The 21,612-nt window shown below is 33.5% G+C and overlaps 1 protein-coding gene and 1 long non-coding RNA gene across 2 annotated transcripts; one reads left to right on the top strand and one right to left on the bottom strand.

Moving 5' to 3' along the window:
- The first annotated feature begins 604 nt into the window (after positions 1 to 604).
- Positions 605 to 2,925, top strand: LOC127867338 (uncharacterized). The gene is made up of 3 exons (XM_052408428.1): positions 605 to 949; positions 1,890 to 1,997; positions 2,130 to 2,925. Exons 1-3 carry the CDS (start codon positions 824 to 826, stop codon positions 2,493 to 2,495), a joined length of 600 nt encoding a protein of 199 aa, XP_052264388.1. The 5' UTR covers positions 605 to 823; the 3' UTR covers positions 2,496 to 2,925.
- A 12,303-nt stretch (positions 2,926 to 15,228) lies between these two features.
- LOC127853719 (uncharacterized) lies at positions 15,229 to 18,636 on the bottom strand. Its single transcript, XR_008036724.1, has 4 exons — positions 18,561 to 18,636; positions 17,355 to 17,434; positions 16,713 to 16,934; positions 15,229 to 16,346 (listed from the first exon to the last, which is right to left on the bottom strand). It is a non-coding gene; the product is annotated as an uncharacterized LOC127853719 (long non-coding RNA).
- Positions 18,637 to 21,612: the final 2,976 nt, after the last annotated feature.

Raw genomic sequence — 21,612 nt, 5'->3', positions numbered from 1 at the left:
TGTTTTCAGACCATGACGCTTTAATTAAACGATTTTTTTAGAATCCCTCTTGCAAAATAACAGCGAAAGCTAGGCTATGGTGTGGTAAGCTATTTAGAGTGCAGGGTTTAATCATGGGGCAAAATGTATGGGATTTAGAGCTTAAGAATAAAGCGGGAGCATAATTATATTTTATATACACTTCGAGCGAAGAATATCTCAGTTTAAAGTCAGTTTAGTTATGTTAACTGTTTATGACGAATACATCGTTTTTATCGATGAAACTTTCTTATCTTTATTTCATATTTTGCAACAAATTTAAGTCGTTTTGAAGTAAAATTGTCCATAACTTGCACTTTAATACCCTTAGCTTTACTGTTGAACTATTACGTACGAAATATCAAATGAAAATAATTGTACTACAAAATATGGGTCTGTATTAACACTGGCTGATATAACATGCCATGGCGAAATCAATGTAATTAAGCCGACCTATAGGCACACTTCATATCCGCGTTCACAATAAAGAAACTTCGAGCCCTGTGTTCCGGTTATTTGATATCTGTGGAAACCCGCCCTAGCGTATTTGTAGCGTGGAAAACCCGGTGTTATGGTTTCCCAACTATGATAAACCCGATAAACATTCTACGAAGACGCCAATTCTTGTTCAGTCTACACCAGACATGGTTTTGATAACTATATTCAATACACTAAACTGTACACTCTGAATATCTACTACAATTTTATTCGTTGAAGTGTGCATATTTCTGGGTTTTACTGTATCGAATAAGGATGGACAGATAACAAGGACGGACACCACGTTTTCTGAAAAACTGGTTTCGAGATGGAGGGTACAACTGTTTGCAATTATGACGTTTTAAGGTGCTTAAAAGACAAAATAAGTAAATCGAGAAACGTTGAAGAAATTGAACAGTTGATTCAGAAAGACAAATTGCCAAGAACGTATGAGGTAATAAAAGATGCATTTAGTAGTATTCACAAACTGCTAGCTCTACATAATGATAGCTGTAGTTCGCGTGTCTTACTGTTAAATTGTGTAAACGTTTTATGAAAATATTCGTAGTCTAATAATAAATGCAAAATGATTAAATAACTTATGTAATTAGAGTCAGGAATAATTTACCGAAATAGAAATTACAATAACGTTTTAATATTTTGACTGCATTATACATTAGTGCGACAATACGATGGCGATAGTGCGATAGTACGATGGCGACAACGCGATAGTACGATGACGACAATGCGACAATACGATGGCGACAGTGCGTTAGTACGATGGCGGCAACGCGATAGTACGATGACGACAATGCGACAGTGCGACAATACGATGGCGACAGTGCGATAGTACGATGGCGACATTGCATTTGTCATATCGTACTGTCGCTATCGTATCATCGCATTGTCGCCATCGTACTATCGCGTTAGCGTACTGTTGTCATCGTATTATCGCATTGTCGCCATCGCACTTTCGCCATCGTATTGTCGCACTGTCGTCATCGTATAATCGCATTGTCGCCATCGTACTATCACATTTTCGCATTTTCTCCATCGTACTATCACACTGTCGCCATCGTATTATCGCACTATCGCATTGTCGCTATCGCACTGTCGCAATCGTATTGTCGCACTGTCGTCATCGTATTATCGGATTGTCGCCATCGTACTATCGCACTGTCCTCATCGTATTATCGCATTGTCGCCATCGTACTATCGCACTGTCGCCATCGTATTGTCGCACTGTCGTCATCGTACTATCGCATTGTCGCCATCGTACTATCGTATTGTCGCCCCCTGGATTTTAATGTGTAACCACGATGGCACTAACGGTATTCCGTACGATAACTATAAACCGCAGTGCATTAATGTTAAATAATCGATTCCTTCTTCAGCCTTCGAAGGAAGAAATAGAAAAGGTTAAAAAAAGACGTGCATGTAACCGAAAATCGGCACTTCAGAGCAGGGAACGGCAGAAAAAAGAATACAAGGAAAACCGAAAGGTAATTTTGCAAACGTTGATTTAAAAAATGCGTACGGGTGTTTCGCGTAGTTCTAAAAAGACATGCATACCTTTTAAATGTCTCTATGATACGTTATTGTCTAACTAAATTGCTGTTTCATTTTGTATACAGCGCTTGGAGGAATTAAAGGAATACAATTGTGATATAAAGGGAAAGTTGAAACGGATGAAAAACAACAAGAACCAATATATTACTTTGTTATCAGCGTGGATGACAGAAAAAGAGATACGAGCAACGCTTGAAACAAAGCTGCAGACGGAGTCGTTTGACTTCTTGCTATCAACGGACAATTCTCGGGATCAGTGCAGCAGGCAGTCAAGTACATCGGGTAACGAGCTTTCGACAGAGGACACTGGCAGTGTAGCTGCCTTGTATGAAGAAGGAAACGACGATGGCTCTTCGGACGGATTTGATGCCCTGAGTGATCGTATTGAATGTAGCATAGAAGAACAGCAACATGTACTAGCGGAATCTTGACAAAACGCTGATCAAGAAACGGAATACATTCAATGCACTGTTGTTCTGGCTTCAGGGGGTGACTCAGAGGCATATACATATGGCACTCCTGTTTCATTGATTTCTCTGGGCGGGGACCAGTTTGTTCTTGTAAATTTGAAGGACACAAATGGTTTTGATTGTAAATCAAAGACTGGGATGACTGATTCAGAGACGCACGTTATACATGTGATGTCTGACGGTACTATATACACACAATAAAACTAACTAGAAACAAAGAAATTAACACAAATTATTAAGGGCGCAAACTTACCCAAAAATGCGCATGAAATGTGATCAGGTTTTCATTTGTTAACTGGATCATTTGATAACTGGATCATTTGCATTCCTTTACTATCATTTTACGAAAGCTTGATGTAAAACAGCAAATTAAAGAGCTTGCGTTTTCCTATGTTAAAATGTGCATTCTACATACGAACTTATCATATACTTAACATTATTCTACTATTAACACATACTTTGAAAAATTAAGATTTTTTTATTAACGGTTTGAGTAGGATTGGAAAGGACGATTTGAAGAATCTTGCATTACACTGTACACTTTCCGGATACTGCACAATAAGAAACAATAATGCCAAAATATGTTTTTTATAGAAAAGGTTGAAGTAGGACAGGAAATGATGCTTTCAAAAATCTGCATTACAATGTATACTTTCCGGAAACTAAAGTCTCGTTTTGAAAAAGGCGAATGTACGAAGCAAGCAGTACATTTATGCAGAGTTAGACTTGTTCCGAGCATAGGTCTTCAGCTTACAAGTCACATTGTGGTGATCGAGCATATGTCAAATAATCAAGGTCATTTTTGTTTTACATAAAACGTAAATATTCCAACTGAAGGTGCAGGTTTATCGATTAAAATTATAGTTTTCATTTATGATATTTCATTTGTACACGTTACCGTAAAATGGGATTAGCCAGCAATGTTATTTCAAGCGAACCTGTGATGCATAAGTGGAATACCTGTCTGCCACATGCTATCTCAAATACACTGTTATCCTATAGTAATCTATAAATAGTGGTTATAAACCCATTTATGCCTAGTGGACTCTCCCATCCTTCTTAATTGGATCAATTTATTTTCAAAATTAGGGATGTCAAGTACATGTATATTTATTTCTAAATTTAGAATATTTCTTACAGATTTTTTAAGCAGACATCGCAGACCATGATGAGAGGCCGCATCATGCGGCGTCTCATCTGGGTCTACGCTGTTTGCCAAGGCCTTTTTTTCTAGACTCTAGGCATAAATGGGTTAACATAATGACAAAACAGCTTTAAAAGAAAAAATGCATGCCACATACAACATTTATTGGTATCGTTTAAGCTTGTTTGAAACAGTTAAGTGTTTTTCTGTGGAGTTAAACATAAATTGACCATTTTAGATAGTTTTATAATTAATAAGACGTATCTGCCGTGACACATAGTTTCATTATGAAGTAGGCGTTTCTGCAGTAGCACATATTATTAGTTTTTATTATTGTTTATATCCGTGCTAACATATTAATTCTTGTTTACACTTAAAGCTTAATTTTGTTGATATATTCTCTTGACCACGCGATAATAAGCGATCGAGTTTGACCGTTAAACATATGTGCTTACGGATGTTATTTTTGTCTATACTAAATATTTATCATCTTGAGTTTGCCATAGTTATACATTACATCCCAGACAGCCGGAATTCTCGATTTAATTTTAATTGAAAACACGGGACCCATGATGGTTCTGTATGCAAAGAGTTATATGAAGATATTTGGACATGGAAAGCGTCGTGTTTACTAGCAGAAAAACGTCAATGACCTGTTCTTCGAGTTGTGTGCGTCTTTATTGCATTGCATTATGCTATTGTTCAAATAAAATAAGAAACAAAATACATAACTTGTCTGAGAGATTTAACCGCTGAGAGCTTAACCCATTTATGCCTAGTGGACTCTCCCATCCTTCTAAATTGGATCAATTTATTTCCAAAGTTAGGGATGTCGAGTATATTTATTTCTATATTAAGAGTATTTCTTACAGAAATTCCTTTAAGCAAACAGCGCAGACCCTGATGAGACGCCGCATCATGCGGCGTCTCATCTGGGTCTACGCTGTTTGCAAAGTCCTTTTTTCTAGACGCTAGGAATAAATGGGTTAAGTCTAGATTATCCGCCGCAACGATCTACGGCTATTATGATATGCGTAGAAACAGAAATCATGATAAAACTGAATACCACAGATTCATATTCACTTTACGGTGTATTATTATAGTTTATACTGTCTGGTTACAAGTGTCGAATGTATGGTACATGCATGCATTCTATATCTAGCTTGTTTTTCTTAATTTTTGAGACTTTGGAGTTTATATTATATAATAAATAACATTTGATAAACTATAGGACAGATTTAATGAGAAATAGTTAGTTTGGCACATTGCAGACTAAACAGAAAAACATAGTTGTTTTGTAGTTTTTCTAGAACAAGATCTTAAAGCGTTTCAGAACAGGCCGAGGAATACATTATACACAGAAAATACGATAACACATTACCTCACTTAAAACGTACTCAATTCTTTGGAGAAGCAGATTTTTCAATTGTACAACACAATTTTCAACACTTTTTATCTAGTTTTCATAACAATTAAGTTTGCATGAAATAATCTTACGCAAAACAATCAAGACAGAGATATAAATAGGCTAAACTTAGTGAGCTGGACCTTATTTTAGATTAAATTGCAATTCGAGATATGATTGCGAATACATGCCTTTTTTGCGACCCGCTTTAGCGATTTATCAAAATCAACAGACTTTAAGTATACGTTTAAAGAATATCACATAGGTCTACTATGTACTGCGTATTTTTAACATGGTAAAATATGTCTAGAAGTTTTGTATGTTTCAAAAGTGTTCACTCATCGTTTGTCCTCATGGGTATTTACCTTGTGGATTGAGGGTCAATACAATTTTGAAAAAAATAACATGAATTTCATCTTAACCGCAAATACTTAATTTGACGTAAAATAGAAAGTGGAAGCTTAATGCAAGCTACAATATTTATTTTAAGGCAAACACGGGTTTCCATCATACGGTTTAGCTTATTTTCATTTAGTCTTGTACTCGAAATCATGTACATGAATTCTCCAAAACTTGTCAAAACGTAGGCCAAAACTATTTCCAGTTTTCCTATTTATTTTTTTTTAAACTAAATTGCCCAGTTAATCGGACAGTATACGACCAGTAAAGCTAACAAGCCAATAACTTTCGATGTTAATAAATTACATTCAAAAAGCAATATTATAAATATATAAAGTCGGACACTATTTGAGATTACCAAGATTTCAACTTAAGTTAGAAGTTTAAATTTTTATTTCCCAAAATTACTTTTTATCATGATTAAAAACTGCCATTGCAACTGGCCGATGGGTTTTAATACTCTAGTTATTCTTATGTAGCGTCTTACATTAATTGTCAATGAAACGTGTGGTATATTGACTGCCGAGTAAAATGTTTATTTTCCAAAATTACTTTATATCATGAATAATAACTGCCATTGCAACTGGCCGATGGGTTTTAATACTCCAGTTATTCGTATGTAGCGTCTTACATCAATTGTTAATGAAACGTGTGGTAGAATTGACTGCCGAGTAAAATCTTCCTTTTCCGCTTAACGTCTAAAAGCAAGCTATATATAACATGAAAATCCGACATGCTAAAAACAAATTGTTCAGGTTTCCCGGCTTATACTTCGCACATAGTATGTTCAATCGAGCGTACTCAGTTTACGTGATATTATGCGCAGTTGATGCTATGTTTATAGGTGTCTATCGCAACCGTTGTTTATTTTTGGTGTGTTCATTGAATGTTCTTCTACCAAGTTAGTTCAAATTATTACTTTGGGCTAAAACATTTACCCTCTCCTTGGGGGATAAATCGTTTCCTTGTATGTATATCGTAAAAACGTTAAAACAATCTCTGGAACAACAATGGCTAGATGATAAGCATTTTGCATAAACATTGCATGGTGGTCCTCTACAAAGTTTGCGCAAATCATGGTCCTGTGGTCACAATCAGCAATGCCTGGGGATAACAAGATTAATATAGACTCATGTTGTAAAAATAACTTTTAAAATCGTCTTCTCTGAAACCACAAGAGTCAATGGTTTACTATTGGGTGTGTAACATAGTAGTGAAGTGTTTTTGTTGTTGTTTTTTTTTGAATTTATGATTGATACTTTTACTCATTTAAAAATTCATCAAACTGAATATATTTGATTACTTAAAAAAGTGTCGATCTTGCGTTTTTCGCAGCAAAACCTTTAAGTCTGTATTGTTATGTTTGATACATGTAATTTTCTACTTCCGCTCATCTGAAGACTGACTATACTCGGCAATTACATAGACTGTTAGGTTCAAAACGTTTCATCATTTTTTAATACAGCTTAATATTGAAAAAGTCAAGCATACAACCGAAGATTGTCTCGTCAAAGCAGGGAATAGCAAAATAATTAATACAAGGAAAACAGAAAGATAAATGTTTTACGCGTCGATGAATTCATTCGTTTATTGATTGTAACGCGTATACATATGAAAATAGAAGTGAATATGTACATATTAATTATTTGTATTGGCCGAAGCCAACACGAGCTCGAACTTTTTGTATTGGTCGGCAATATTTGTTTAATATATCGTCCACAATGTTTTTGTATTGGCAGTCAGAAACAGACACGGTCGCTATTGTATTGCATTACATAGAGCTTTTACCCGTTATTGTGAAGAAACATACACCAAATTAAATATAAAAATGTATCAGTAATAATTTTGTATTTGCCATCCATTCTTTCCTAGTCAAATACATGTTTGTTAATTAATGCGTACCACATATGGGATCTTAAAATGTACATGCTCCGATATACAGACTTGCTCAGTATAACAGCGTTGTTAGAAACACACACCAATGACGCTTTGCGGGCTGGTGTGATGCCCGCAGCGACCGAATTTCTTGTAGTGCAGGTGGACAACAACAACTATTGACAGAATGTGTGCAAAATGCTGAGCCAGATACGGATTACATTCAAAACACTACGATCCAGGATTCAGATTTAATTCGGATGACTATACATATGGCACCCCCGTTATGTTGCTTCAAATGGGTGGGATCATTTTTTTGCTTGTGGCTATGGACAACACAAATGCTTTGCTTTTGAAGTAGAAACTAGAATGTTTTACTCAGACACACACATTATATACGTTGCAACCGACGGAGATACATATATGGGATAAACCTAAATACATGCATAATGATACAAATATAAGAGGACAACTATATTCAAATTTTTTTATTCGAGTAGTATTGATATTTTATCCTCACATACTGCAAGTAAACACACGTATTGTAATTGTTTTTTTCTTACTTTAATGGTAAAAATATACCTAAAATGGCGGTCTGAAAATTAATGATTTATTAATATTATTGATGAATTGTAAGAATAACTTTTTAAACAAGGAAAACGTACATACGGTTAGATATTGACATTGTAGTATATCCTTTACGTGAATGTCTGTTAAAATGGATCGGCATTCTAGCCGGCATTGAAGAGATATCACACACAAATAAAACAAGACGCAAAATATTTATTACATTTTATGATTGTGTGACTAAACACGGTGTTTGTTTTAATAACCAAAATGTATTTGTTACTTTTCATTATTACATTTGCACTAATTTTATGCCCCCGGTAGGTTAGCATAAAGAAGTCTGACTGTCCGTCTGTATTTCTGTCTGTGCGTCCGGCATTCAATTCTCCGCACTTTTTTATGAAACTCTAAGATATTGACGTGGTGATTTGCGTGTGAGTCTACATACATGACTTACAGACGAAGTGTGAGTTTCGGTCCGGTCTATCGGTTTTTGGCATAGTAACGGGCATTGGACTTAGAAATTTTCTATTTAATAAACATTTACGGTAGTTTTTAACGAAACGCTTTGTGATATTAAGCTGATTTTCGGTATGTGGGTCTACCGACATGACTTACAGATGTTGTGTGAGTTTCGTTCTGGGCACTTGATGTTTGGCGAAATTATTGGCCTTGATCATCGACATTTTCCGTTTTCCGCAGGTGTTATACGAAACGCTTTCAAATGTTTAGATTTTTTTGGTAGGTGAGGCTATGTACATGACTTACTGATAAAGTGAGAGTTTCGTTCCGTTGCATACATATTTAGCGAAGTTATGGGCCTTGGACTTTAAAATGTTTTCGTTTTGCGGAGGATTTTTTAGTAGCTTAAAAACTCAATTTACCACTTAAAACGTTATTTATCGTCGATAATTATAAATCCTTCGCCATTTATAAAAAAAAGTAACTAAATGTTAAAAAGAAGAAGGATTAAGTAATTGTATTTAAAAACTGCAACATGTTCTTTAATGCATCATTTCTGTTTTTGTCAAATTTCGTTTTTCGACACTCAACCGGCAAAAACTCCAACAATATTAATATCTAACGTTGCAAGTCGCATATTATACTTTATACGTATTATACAACCTACCTTGTAGGATTCTCTAATGACATACAAGACACTATGACAAACACTATGAATCATACAATTCAAATATCAGTTGACATAAAACAAACTTGATTCAAAATAAATGTTATAACATGGGCTATCTATTACATAAATGGAAACCATAATACTAACATTAAACGTGAGGGGTTTAGGAAACAAAGATAAAAGAATGCAAGTGTTTGAATAGCTATACGGTGTTAACTATTCGATATACATGTTACAAGAGACACATTTGAGTAACTCTTATTATGAACAATGGAAACATGACTGGTCTGGTCGATTTGTTTATAGTGGATGTAAGTCAAATAGCGAAGGTGTAGGGATATTTTTACATCCAAATAGTGACATGGAACTAGTAAACTTCAATAAAAATTGTTATTGGAAGGTTAATAGCTGTAGACATTAAAATACAAGATATTACCATCACACTTATTAACACACTTATTAACATTTACGGGTCAAACAAAGATGACCCATATGCATTCTCAAAACTAAGTAGCTTTTTATTGTCAAATGCTGATAAAAAAATTATTATAGGCGGTGATTTTAATACTGTCTAAACAGGACTTGACAAGAAAGACGGAAATTTTAATACCAATAAAACCTGCAGAAAATCTCTAATAGATACGTCATAGGTACATCGATCATGACTGGCAGATGACCCCTATTGATTTTCAGGTCACTAGGTCAAAGGTCAAGGTCACAGTGACAAAAAACGTATTCACACAATGGCTGCCACTACAACTGACAGCCCATATGGGGGCATGCATGTTTTACAAACAGCCCTTGTTAAAAATTTAATTAATATAAGCTGTTTGATTAAAAATATTGCAAACTTGTTTTGGTTAAATAATTATCTGTATATCAAGAAACACTTTCGATATAGCCCTTGAACAGTTTTCATAGAATGTATGAAGGTACTTTGAACAGGAGAATGTTATATATTATTTAGTGTTTCTTAAACATTATGACTGCATAAAATACATTTTATAAAAGGAAAAGGCATAGCTAATTATGCAATAAGCATATTTAGTTCATCTTCAGTTTCTTTCCTTTCTTACATTCTACTGAAATATGTTTCAGTAATGAAATGTCGCATAGCGCGTCCATCCACATTGTCAGGCGGATTGGCTACAGGTTGTGCTGCTTCATAGGCATCAATTTCAGGGATCTCGACTGAGTCGTTGCGCGCAATTCCAATATTGTGCAGAACGGTGCATGCACTAATGTGCTGTACAGCCCTTGTTGGTGTTGCGCGAATCTTGCGTCCCAATATGCCGAATCTGTTCTTTAACATCCCGAATGTCTTTTCAATCATCACCTTAGTTCTACAGAGTGACCTGTTGAATCTGTCTTGGGACTGGTTCACTGGTCGTAAATAGGGTGTCTGCAAATAACGAGAGCAACCATACCCGCTGTCTCCGATGAGTAGGCCAGCATGTTGTCTTGTATTGAATAGATTAAGACGGATTAATTACTATCATTAAAGTTAAATCGATATACTTGACTACGACACGGAACATCACGCAATAAGACAGTACGCATTTACGGCACATCTTTTAGTTAGTCCATTGTCTTTAACGCCTGAAAGAAAATTCTTTATTATAGAAAATAATAGACATGCTTAGCACTCGACAAGCCTCGTTCGTTGTCCTTATTTGCACAAGATGTACACTACCAGACTAACTTTCTATGTTATATGATTTCATAAAACATATATACGAAAAAACACGGGGCAAATGTTTAAAAGCTGACCGTTTTCAAACTGGTTCCGGAGTTCACAATTCCTCCATATCCTTGCGTCGTGTGTCCTTCCCGGCCAGTTCGCTGTGAAACTTGTTATCTTGTAGTCTGCATCACAGATCGCCTGAAACAAAATAAATGCATACGAATTCCACTATCGTATCCAGGGGACCGGACCTTACATTATTTTCAATAGAAGTACTTTTTATCTCATGAAATGATTTAAATGACCCTTTTAAATCACAAAAATACCTATATTATACATAACCAAACAGAAAATACCTAAATCAAGTTAACAAATACCATGTTCAACATTGAATATCGAAGTTTAACGACTTTAATGCACTATCTTGATGTGAACTGCACCTGTACGTTAATGGTCGGGATCCCTTTCCGTCCAATGAAATCCTCTACATTTTCATTTGGTTTCTTTATGTTTATGTTTATGTGCGTGCAGTCTATGCATCCAAGCGCATTAGGGAAACCTGAAGTTTGTTTTTGTTAAAATTAATGTTTAAAAATTAACTTTAATAAAACACAGATTGACTGGTAGGCATCTACATTTGTATTGACTCATCAGTAACGCTCGATTGGTCATTGTCGGCTCGGGTACTACTTACATGTACCCCGGGTACTCTTAAGTATACTTACGTGTACCCCGGGTACGGTAAATATACTTAATCGTACCCGTTCGATATTAGCCTGTACCCGAGTTGTATTCCCACCCAAAATCCGATGCTGGAAAACACGCTACTGATTATGTTACAGAAACTTGCTTTTCATAAAAACTGTGCATCATTATGCTTTTTGAGCATGAGTTTTGATAATATAGAGGCCATTTTACAGAAAATTGACATAAATGTAAATGAAATCAATTTTAAAAAATAGCCGACCACGACCGATTTAGCGTTAAATTTCCCGGGTACGTTTTAGTATAGTTACCGTACCGGGGTACATGTAAGTATACTTAAGAGTACCCGGGGTACATGTAAGTAGTACCCGAGCCGACAATGACCAAGGGAGCATCAGTAACTAACGTTCCGGTTTCAATATTTATTTATTCAGAAATTTCGAGGTAAAATGCTTAACCAGAAAATAAAAAAATTATTTATAAAATTACTAGTTATTTATTTAATGAAACTATTGTCATTTTGACTTGTTCACACTTTGATAAATTGACAAAATTGAAAAAAAATGTTTCGGATTTGCAAATTTTCATTGTAGTTATGATATTTGTATTAAAAAAAAATACCAAATTGTTTCCATGCTCTAAAATCTCCATTGAAATGCAACTTTTGACGATTTGAAACCTTAAAAATTATAAAGCGTCTCAGACGCAAAATGAGTTATTTTTAGTCAGAAATTATGAATGGGATCCCAACTAGTATACCAGAATGTAGCCTGCGCATGCGCGCTGCGCCTATCCGGTTTTGCTTTACAAACAATGCATCTCACTTCTGTGATCGAAAATATAAAAAAAGAGAACCAAAAGCCGGAGCCAGCGACATCGCTCGAATTTATTCAATCTTGGCGACAAGACTGAGTGTTTGCAGAACCATAGGAGTATCGTTGGAAGAGACGAAGACAGGGTAATGGCTTAAACACACGAATTGTAAGTCATATTTTAGAAGCTACGTTTAGTTTTTGGCAAGTGTTGCCTGTTTACAAAGGACTTTTAGCAAAAGTTTGGATAGGTATTTAGTTTTATTGTATGGATATTTTACTCTGCAACGAAACCAGATACGCACTGATAACATAATTTGTTCATTGCACGTTTTAAAATAAGCCTTTATGCCCCTATGCCAAGATGTTCGCATCAATTTAATGAATTCGTTATAACTTATAAGGAACACTCCAACACGAGTCAAATGAAGCATCAAATTAATGATAAATGATGAATTATGAATGATTAATTTATTCGGTATATATTATATTATAAAATATACTGGTATGCAAATGTATATGTTATATTATGTAATCAATTATCATGATATGATAATATGATTATAGTATACAGTTTATTCCCTGATTTTAACATCAATTTTGTTGTTTCTTTAAATTGATATGTGATCAATTTTATATTCTAAAACAAACCTTCTTTTTAAGGTATTTAGGATGACATGACGGCCAAACTATTGCAAGTTTGACTGTTCAGCATAATGTTAGAACAACAAACTCTTCACCTATGCACGGTCATCAGCCCCTGCCAGGTCCTGGCCTGTCATTTGTGTCACAAGGAAGTACCACACCTGGTCATGTGTCAGGAATTGGAGAGATAACATCTTACTTAGAGTATGCAAACAACCATGTCTTAGCATATTTTAATTGATAAAATAATATATTTATATTCAATAAGATTCTATGTGCTTCCTAAAGTTCCTTGGTAATATAATTGCTTTATTAATTTTTTTACCAGAAACTTTGTATGTTATGAAAACCAGAGGATATCCAATAGCTGGTTTGTTTTCTGAACCGTTCAGATAACTTGCATGGTGATTGGTCATGAAATTATTTCAATGCCATTCTCCTCTGGCTCCAATCTCTAGTTGTACAGTAATTGTTAGTTAGTGACTCAAGTATGATAACTTCATCATATAATAAGCTCTTACTGGTGAATCAAGAAGCCAAGAAAAGTATTGGTAGGTTCATAAGTTTATACTGGTGAATCAAGTAGCCCAGAAAAGTATTGGTAGGTTCATAAGTTAATACTGGTGAAACAAGTAGCCCAGAAAAGTATTGGTATGTTACCTGATTGGCATGATATGAATAAAATAATGTTTAAAATAGCAAACAAATTTCATACATAGTTTTTATGATAAGTTTTAGTGTACATTTCAAAATTACAAATATGCTTATATGTTATTTCAGAGTAAATTGAAGGCAGCCAACAATTGGACGGTGGTGCCAATCAATGAAAAGAAGGGATACACGTACATGCACTGAGTACACAGAGATCATCAAGGAAAAAAACCCTTTGATCAAAGTTCCTTTTTGATTCAGCTTATCCAAAGCTGATTGCCTCTACAATTGCCCCTTATATATCCACCTGCGGCTAATGAGGAGCTGCAATATCCAATAGGTCAAGGAAAACAACCCGGAAACAATATGAAGATTTACTCATACAAATTGGTACATGGTGTATGTCACTATGTTGTTTTTACTAACTTCAACATACCATTATTATGAATTAAAAAATTGACAAAGCTGAAATCAATGATAACTGACTATGGGTAGGAACATGTTGTGTGAATTTGGCAGCATGGTTTTATAGGATGTATACCATTGCGTATGAAAGTGCATGTGTGACCCTGGCTGTTTTTTCAGTCAGTAGATGACTTTAGTATTTGAAATGATGCTTGAATTTATTTGTGTAATATGAAGGCGTGACCAAATGTGTGACATTATGGTCGACTGTCCTGTCATCATCATGGTGATAAAATGTGATTTTAATAAGTGAACTGCTTATAAACATAGGGCAGAAATATCATTGATAAAATACTGATGAACATAGCATACAAGTGCCCTGAAATGCCATGAGAATATGTATTTGAGTTTTAAGTGTGTAAGGTATTGTGAATTTTGTTAATTGTTTTGTTATAAAAATATAGGATCCAAAGTATTCAATCATAGATCACTCTGAAAAAGAAGAATAAGTAAAAACCTTGTCTGGCAAATAACTACATAAACAATGGACCAAGTTCCAGATTTTTTTGTCACAAGTCAAGACCACTAACAGGAATTGTTGACTGTTATAGGTGTTATGTATCATGATTTGTGTAATTTTTTTATGGGATGCATGATCAAACATGGTGAATTAATTGTTTTGTTATTACAATAGTGGATCCAAAGTATTTGATCATAGGTCACTCACTATGAAACAGAAGAATTTGTGAAAACCTTGTCTTGCAAATAGCTAAATAAACACTGGGCTCAGCATTTTCCTGATTTTTTGTCACAAGTAAAGACTATGAAAAGGAATTATTGACTCTTTTAGGTATAAGCTACCATAGTCAATGTTGAGTGCCTGCTGCACACCACATTTGTTTATGTTCCATTAACAATGACATCAAAGCACAATGCTATATAAAGATTATGTATTGTTTTCCATTGTTTATCAGTCTATAAACAACCATTTATTGTAATAGCCTTACATAAACTGTCATAAAGATGATAAAGTACTGTTTATCCATAAATAAAAAATTGGTGGAATTCAGAAATAATTTGATCTGTCAAATGTTGAAAGTTGGAAACATTTATTCAAAATGTTATCAATTATAGTTTTGTTTCATGAATATAGAGTATTATGTTTTGTGTTCATTATGTTATGGATTTTGTTGTTTTGGTTTAAAATGTTTTAATAAATAACATGAAGAAATAAGAAGCTAGTTGTTCAATTTTGATTTATTATTACATGTATATTTCACAGCAAAACATTACTGCAAGAATGTTAAGTGAACACCTTATTATAATACATGTTGAGTTCAACACTGAACAAAAGAATATGCATCAATTAAAAACGACTCATAATACATTATTATATGAAACTGCATCATGATTCAAAAGTTAAAGAGCATATAGACAGCTAAAACCTAAATAGGTGACCCTTGCCCTGGGAAAATGGGGCTTAATGCATGTGCGTAAATTGGCGTATGAGATTAACATGTGCTGATCATACCAATCAGGCAGACAATTGCTGCTTTATTTTTTTTGTTGAAATGGAGTCTCTTAGAGAAAATTCAGATAAGGCGGAAAGTGTTGCCCCTGATTAGCCTGTGCAGTCAACACAGCCTAATCTTGGACAACCTTATGTACATGCATTAAACCCCCTTTTCCCAGAGCGAGGCTCAAATATTTATTAAATGATTGATTAAGTCTTTCACATAACATCTTTTAAGAAACTTTCAGTAAAACATGTTTATTTGATGACAGGCACGGCAAAATCAGTAGTAAATTCATAGTATTAATTTGTGTTACATTATAATACTTACATATTGTTGCTGGTTATAAATGTGGAAAAAGTTTGAATATGCATTGCTAAAAGACATGTAAATTTTCTAAGAACTGCCCCTTTTATTTAAGGAATACTGTATGTATGCCCCTGTAATATTTCTGACAAAAGAACAAGATAAATAAATAATGATTAATAGAACAGTAAACTTGGTTTTCATTTTGTATACAAAGGATAATTATGTTCTTATTATTTACACTATATTGAAAGAAATAAGATGACGTCATTTAATAAAGAATGCATTACTGAAGATTCAAATTTAAAACAACCGTTTATCCACTTAAATGTTGCAAGCATTCTTAAACAACAAGACTAAAAAAGCTGTTAACAATAATTTTATTAACTACTTCCTTTCAAAAAAAAGGCAGGTACAGTTTTGTTGTTGTCCCGTTGAAGGTGTCCATGTATCCAAAGGATGTACTGTGATCAATCTGTGTCCTCCACATCTTCAGTGCCAACACGTTGTTCCGAAACGTTTCCTGGATAAGGAGGGTGAGAGGATCAGTCACCACTTAACCTTTTTTCTGAAAAATATGAACAGATAAAAAACTCAAAACCCCTTGCTAAATCTATCTATATATATATTAGCTGTTATTGTCCAACTTTTATAATGCAGGAACATAATGGCCACTGTTTCGACAGTAAATGAGTTAAATTTTCTACACTTTTGATTTTAAGCTGAGACAATTACATGAGTAGTTTTATGTGTTCTATATTCATATGACAAGCAACAATATTTGATAAAGATAAAATGCATTAATAATTCCGTTAAACAGTCCACAAAAGAATAACATATTTGAAATAGATAAAGTGCATTATTAATTCTTTTAAACAGGCCCACAGAAAAATAAACATGAAAAATGGGTCATATTCAACAACAGTAAACATACTGGTCTCTGGCTTGTACAGTATTGTCAGGCCATGCCACAACAAAGCTGGTCTTCATCATGGTCTACCAAATGGACAATTCTTGCAAACACACCATCATGGTTAGCTTGAGGATGGTCCAAGCTGGGCCAGGACAGGCTGTCAGTGATAACTGCTGACTGTCTGGCAGCAATTTCCTTCAACAGCTCCTATGCTTCCGTATAAGTAAGGTGGTCTATGATATCCTTGAAAAGACATTTCTGCATTTAACAATAAATGTTTTGAACATAAAGCTAAGAATTTTGACACAAGATGTAGCTACATGTACATATAGAATTTTTTATTTTTCATGACACCATTTTTAAACATTCCTGTCAGTTTTTTTGTAAAATTTCAATATTCACCTAGTGTAGTGTAGGATCATTTTTTAAATTCTTTGCTCATGTAGCAACACAGTTTTACATACAAAGACTTTGTTTTATATATCAACAATTAGTGCGTTGAACTGTGTTTTTTTCTGTTTCCATTCAAGAATATTGTGAAATGACATTAAAAAAAAATCAATGAAATCTCAACTAGCCTGAATATCTGAAAACATTATCTACAAATTATTTCAATATTATCAAATGAAATCAACAGAAAAAAATGCAGCTAAATAAGTATACCTTTTCTGTTTCTTGTACCAAAGTGACAAAATCCAGTGATCCCTTCTTCATAAACTTCTTGGTTTAATTATGGTTGTATCCTATTGAAAAAGTAAATACACAATTTAAACCACTTTTTAAAACTATTTATGGTCTCTATTAAAAAAGTGAGTTGTAAATATGTGGTATTATTATCTAATAAGTTTTCTTCGACATTCAGGAAATCAAATCTTGAGGATATTCAAAACAATTGAAAAAAGAGGAATATCCAGAATATTCTTGGCTTTTACAAATAAAATAATACATGCATTTCAGATGACCTGTATTTGATTTATTCAAAATACAATGTACTGTTGAAATACACATTTATCAAAATATATACGTGCTTTGCTAAATTAACAAAGAATATAAAGATAAAATACTTTAAATAAAGAAACAATAAGATGCACGAAAATAAATTGGGGCGAGTAGTCTCTTGGTTGGAGCGAGTGACCATATGTTTGATGCGAGTTTGTTTTGGGACAAGTTGGTATTGGGGCGAGTTGTCTGGCGCCAGCTACATGCATTTGATGCCATGAATTACTAAACTGTGTTACTATTTTCAAAAATATTTTGGTTATTCAGTTTATTAATAAAATAGCTGTGCAGAAGAAACTGATATAAATACATTAACCCTTTGCATGCTGGGAAATTTGTCGTCTGGCGTCTCATCTGGAACCAAACTGTTTGCAAAGGCCTTCAAAATTCGGTTCCAGCGCTTAAAGGGTTAACAATGAGTTTTGGGTTTAAATTAATAAACTACCAGTACCATTCAAATGCATTTTAGTTAATAATAAATGTCATTGTCATATAACACACAATAATGAATATGTCAATAAATGCACAGCATCTTGAATTGCCTGCCAACAAATAATGTTGTCACTGTCAGTTATGAGGAAAGAAAAAGATACTGTAATGTTTAAATGATCTCAGTACTCCAAGGCTAATGATAAATTTAATTTATTTGCGCGAATACTAAAGTTAATTCTGTATTCAACTTGGCTTTTAATTTTAGTCTCTGTCTGTAACTTAAGTGTAAACGAGAGAATCAGTATTTACGCGTTCTGTGATGTATATGCATATACTTATGTAACGAAAACGAATCATTTGATCAGTTATACTATTTTAATCTACTTAAAAAAAAAACATACGCACTATTGAGTTTTACAATAAAAAAACATATTTTACCTTCTTCTTCCGTGTTTGACAATACAGATTCCGCCATATTTGTTGTTGTTGTTGTTGTCACAATGCGTGTTTATATTTAAATTTATATTTAAAATCTATATTTAGTCGGGGAAAAAACCGATCCAAGGGTCAGTGGTTCGAGCCTTGGTGCGGCTTACTTTTTTCTTTCTTATTTTAACTTTATTTTTGTTTTATACTAGAGCACGTTATTTGGGATGTTTAAATTTATGAATTTAAAGCATTAAATGAAAAACTTCAAAAAATGCAATTTAAGTGTGAACAAGCCCCTTTAAAGCACAGTCAAAACTTTCGCAGAAAATACAGTCTCACTGAAACCACTTACAACTGACTTATTTACGAACCGACTGACTCGTGACAAAATGGTCGAAAATAATATAAATTATAATCATAATTAAGTTTAACCACAATAAAACCCAAAACTTACAGAATGTGGGGGGTTAAGACTTAATTTGGACATGGTTCAACAAAACGCTGTCCTTGCTTTCCACAATCTCCCAGTTGTATCAAAGATCTATTATCTTTGGTTATATCATACTGAAATTTGTGGGCATTTTAACAACGAGAAACAACATGCGTTATGAAAACAAGCAATCAATTGTTGAGTACACGATAGTTACTTATTTTCCAAGAACCTCTAACCATAAGTAGCGTTTGCATTCAAAACCATTGCTCAATCATTTAATATTATGAATATATACGAACAAGCATATACAAAAATATACACCGCCGCGGTGACCGAACTACCAAAAGGAGAACTACTGAACAATGTAAATCTGACACTGTACCAACTGCGCTATAACAATAACAATAATTGCTGGAAATTATTACTCTTTAGTATTCGAAAGTTAAGTGAATTGAATACACACAATCTTAAAATAGATTGTAAATAGTCTTTCAAATCCAACTATAAATTGTGTAATATTTCATATTATAACAAAATTCGCATGCTGTGTTATGTCAATTAATTGAAAATGTAGAGGATACAGTAAACTAGAATTAAAACATGCATAAATCTAGTTTATTTGAAAGAATTGAAACTTTTTAAAATATCAATAGCGTTTGGAGGCTATATATATCAATACTCCACTTTCCAATAGACCATAATGCCGTTGTAGACTGATGACTTCCGGTTTCAACGTAATTCGGATATTCCGTTACTAACGTTGTAAATGCAAATTGTCAATCCATTGTTTTAGGTAAGAAAATCAATTATCATTAAAAATAATATTGGAAATAATCGTTGGATGTGTTTGATAACTATTTTAATATTTATAATATTGAATTTGATGTGTTGTTAACCATATGATAACTTTTTTGAATACACAATAATCAATGTTTATGGTCGGTGGGGTAAAGTATAATAATGCTGTTTTATTGAAAAAAAAGAACTGTGTGGAGAATTTAACCACTATAACCACTATAGCAATAAGGCTGTAAAACAATACATTAATACGTATTTGATGATTTTTTCATTACATTTAACATTCATGGTTATAATATATTGTATGGTAAACAACAGTTGACATATAGCTACTGGAAATAAAATGTAGTTATTGTCACTGTGCAGTTAACATGTTATTTCTATTTACTTAAGGACACTTGTGTAATTAAATTTTAATACCAAATATTAAAATTCATAAGACTAAACTATAATACTTATTTTTTTATATACAATATATTGTCTATTTTAAGATATCGGATGCCACATGGACCATGGAGGTGTGCAAACTACTATTACACCTAAGAAAATTCAACATATCTGACAGACATCCTCTTGCGCACCACAACAAAGAACAGCGAATGTACATTTACTTCGAAGAGATGCGTAGTCTAGAAAACATCTTTGCTGTACATAATTTTATACGATGTGATACGCAAGCTTAGATTTACTGTGCCTTTCCTTCCAAAGCTTAGTTCGCGAGGCTGCTCAGCATATTTTGTTTGAGGTACTTGCTCATATTCTCAATTTGTTTGTCTACACATGTTCATCTTTATCATAATCATACTGACATATATTTTCTAACAAATTCTATTTTAATATATAAGCGATTATGCAAATTATCTGTGCAACAAGCAAAACCATTTAAAACCAGACATAGAAGTAAAGTCATTCAAATTCAAAATGAGTTATTTTGCTCAATTTTCCATCAAATAGTTTTATGGTTGTAACTATGTACATGAACTTTCAATTAAAAAAATGATATACTTGGTTGTCAGTATAAATGTGGAGTGTGTTATGTGTATTTACTTATTGATATTATTTAAATGTTTTGCCTGCACATCTCTATTTTTTTTCTTTTCAGGGAGGAGATGAAAGTATCTGAAAGCAGACTTAAAGTGATATCTTGATATAAAATGAATAGTTTACAGAAATAGAAAATGTTATAAAGTGTCACGGAGTATTGTTCTTTTTACTTTTTTTAATGGACCAGCCTTGACAAACTACAAAACTGTTCTGTTGAATTACATGATCGTGCAAGTATTGCAGTGAAAGAAAAAAAATCAAACTTTTCAATGAGGAGAATTGTAGTGCACGAGAACCATAACCCTACACTTTCTTAAATCAGAGTTATTGCCCGTTGTTGTTTGTTTATGAGGACTCTATCTCAGATACTATAGAAGATTTCTACATGAAACTCCATTTTGTGTTAGGATTCTACCATACATCAAAGAATTTGCACCTATCCCTATACAAAATTTTAATTGCATGTGATACAAAATCAAAAACAATTCTTGTTTGTTATGAAACCACTGTTGTATTAACATGCATAATCAGATTGTATATGTATCTCATTAATAACAGTAATAACAAAGAAGCAAAAAACATAAATACATGTTTACACTTATGTTTAAACATACACTTTGTTTTGATTATGCAAAAATAAATATAAAATGGTTTGTTTATATAGTTCTTGGAGATAAAAAACTTTCCATTAACACCAGAGTCCCTGCCTGTCACTGCGGTTGTAATATTTGACTGGCTGCATATTGACATCTTCCGTGATGTTTGATGGTGTCCATGTACTTCTTA

The sequence above is a fragment of the Dreissena polymorpha genome, chromosome 1 (genome assembly GCF_020536995.1).
Source record: "Dreissena polymorpha isolate Duluth1 chromosome 1, UMN_Dpol_1.0, whole genome shotgun sequence".
NCBI lineage: Eukaryota > Metazoa > Mollusca > Bivalvia > Myida > Dreissenidae > Dreissena > Dreissena polymorpha.
Note: the sequence above shows the minus strand (reverse complement) of the source record. Positions and strands in the feature narration are given on the sequence as shown.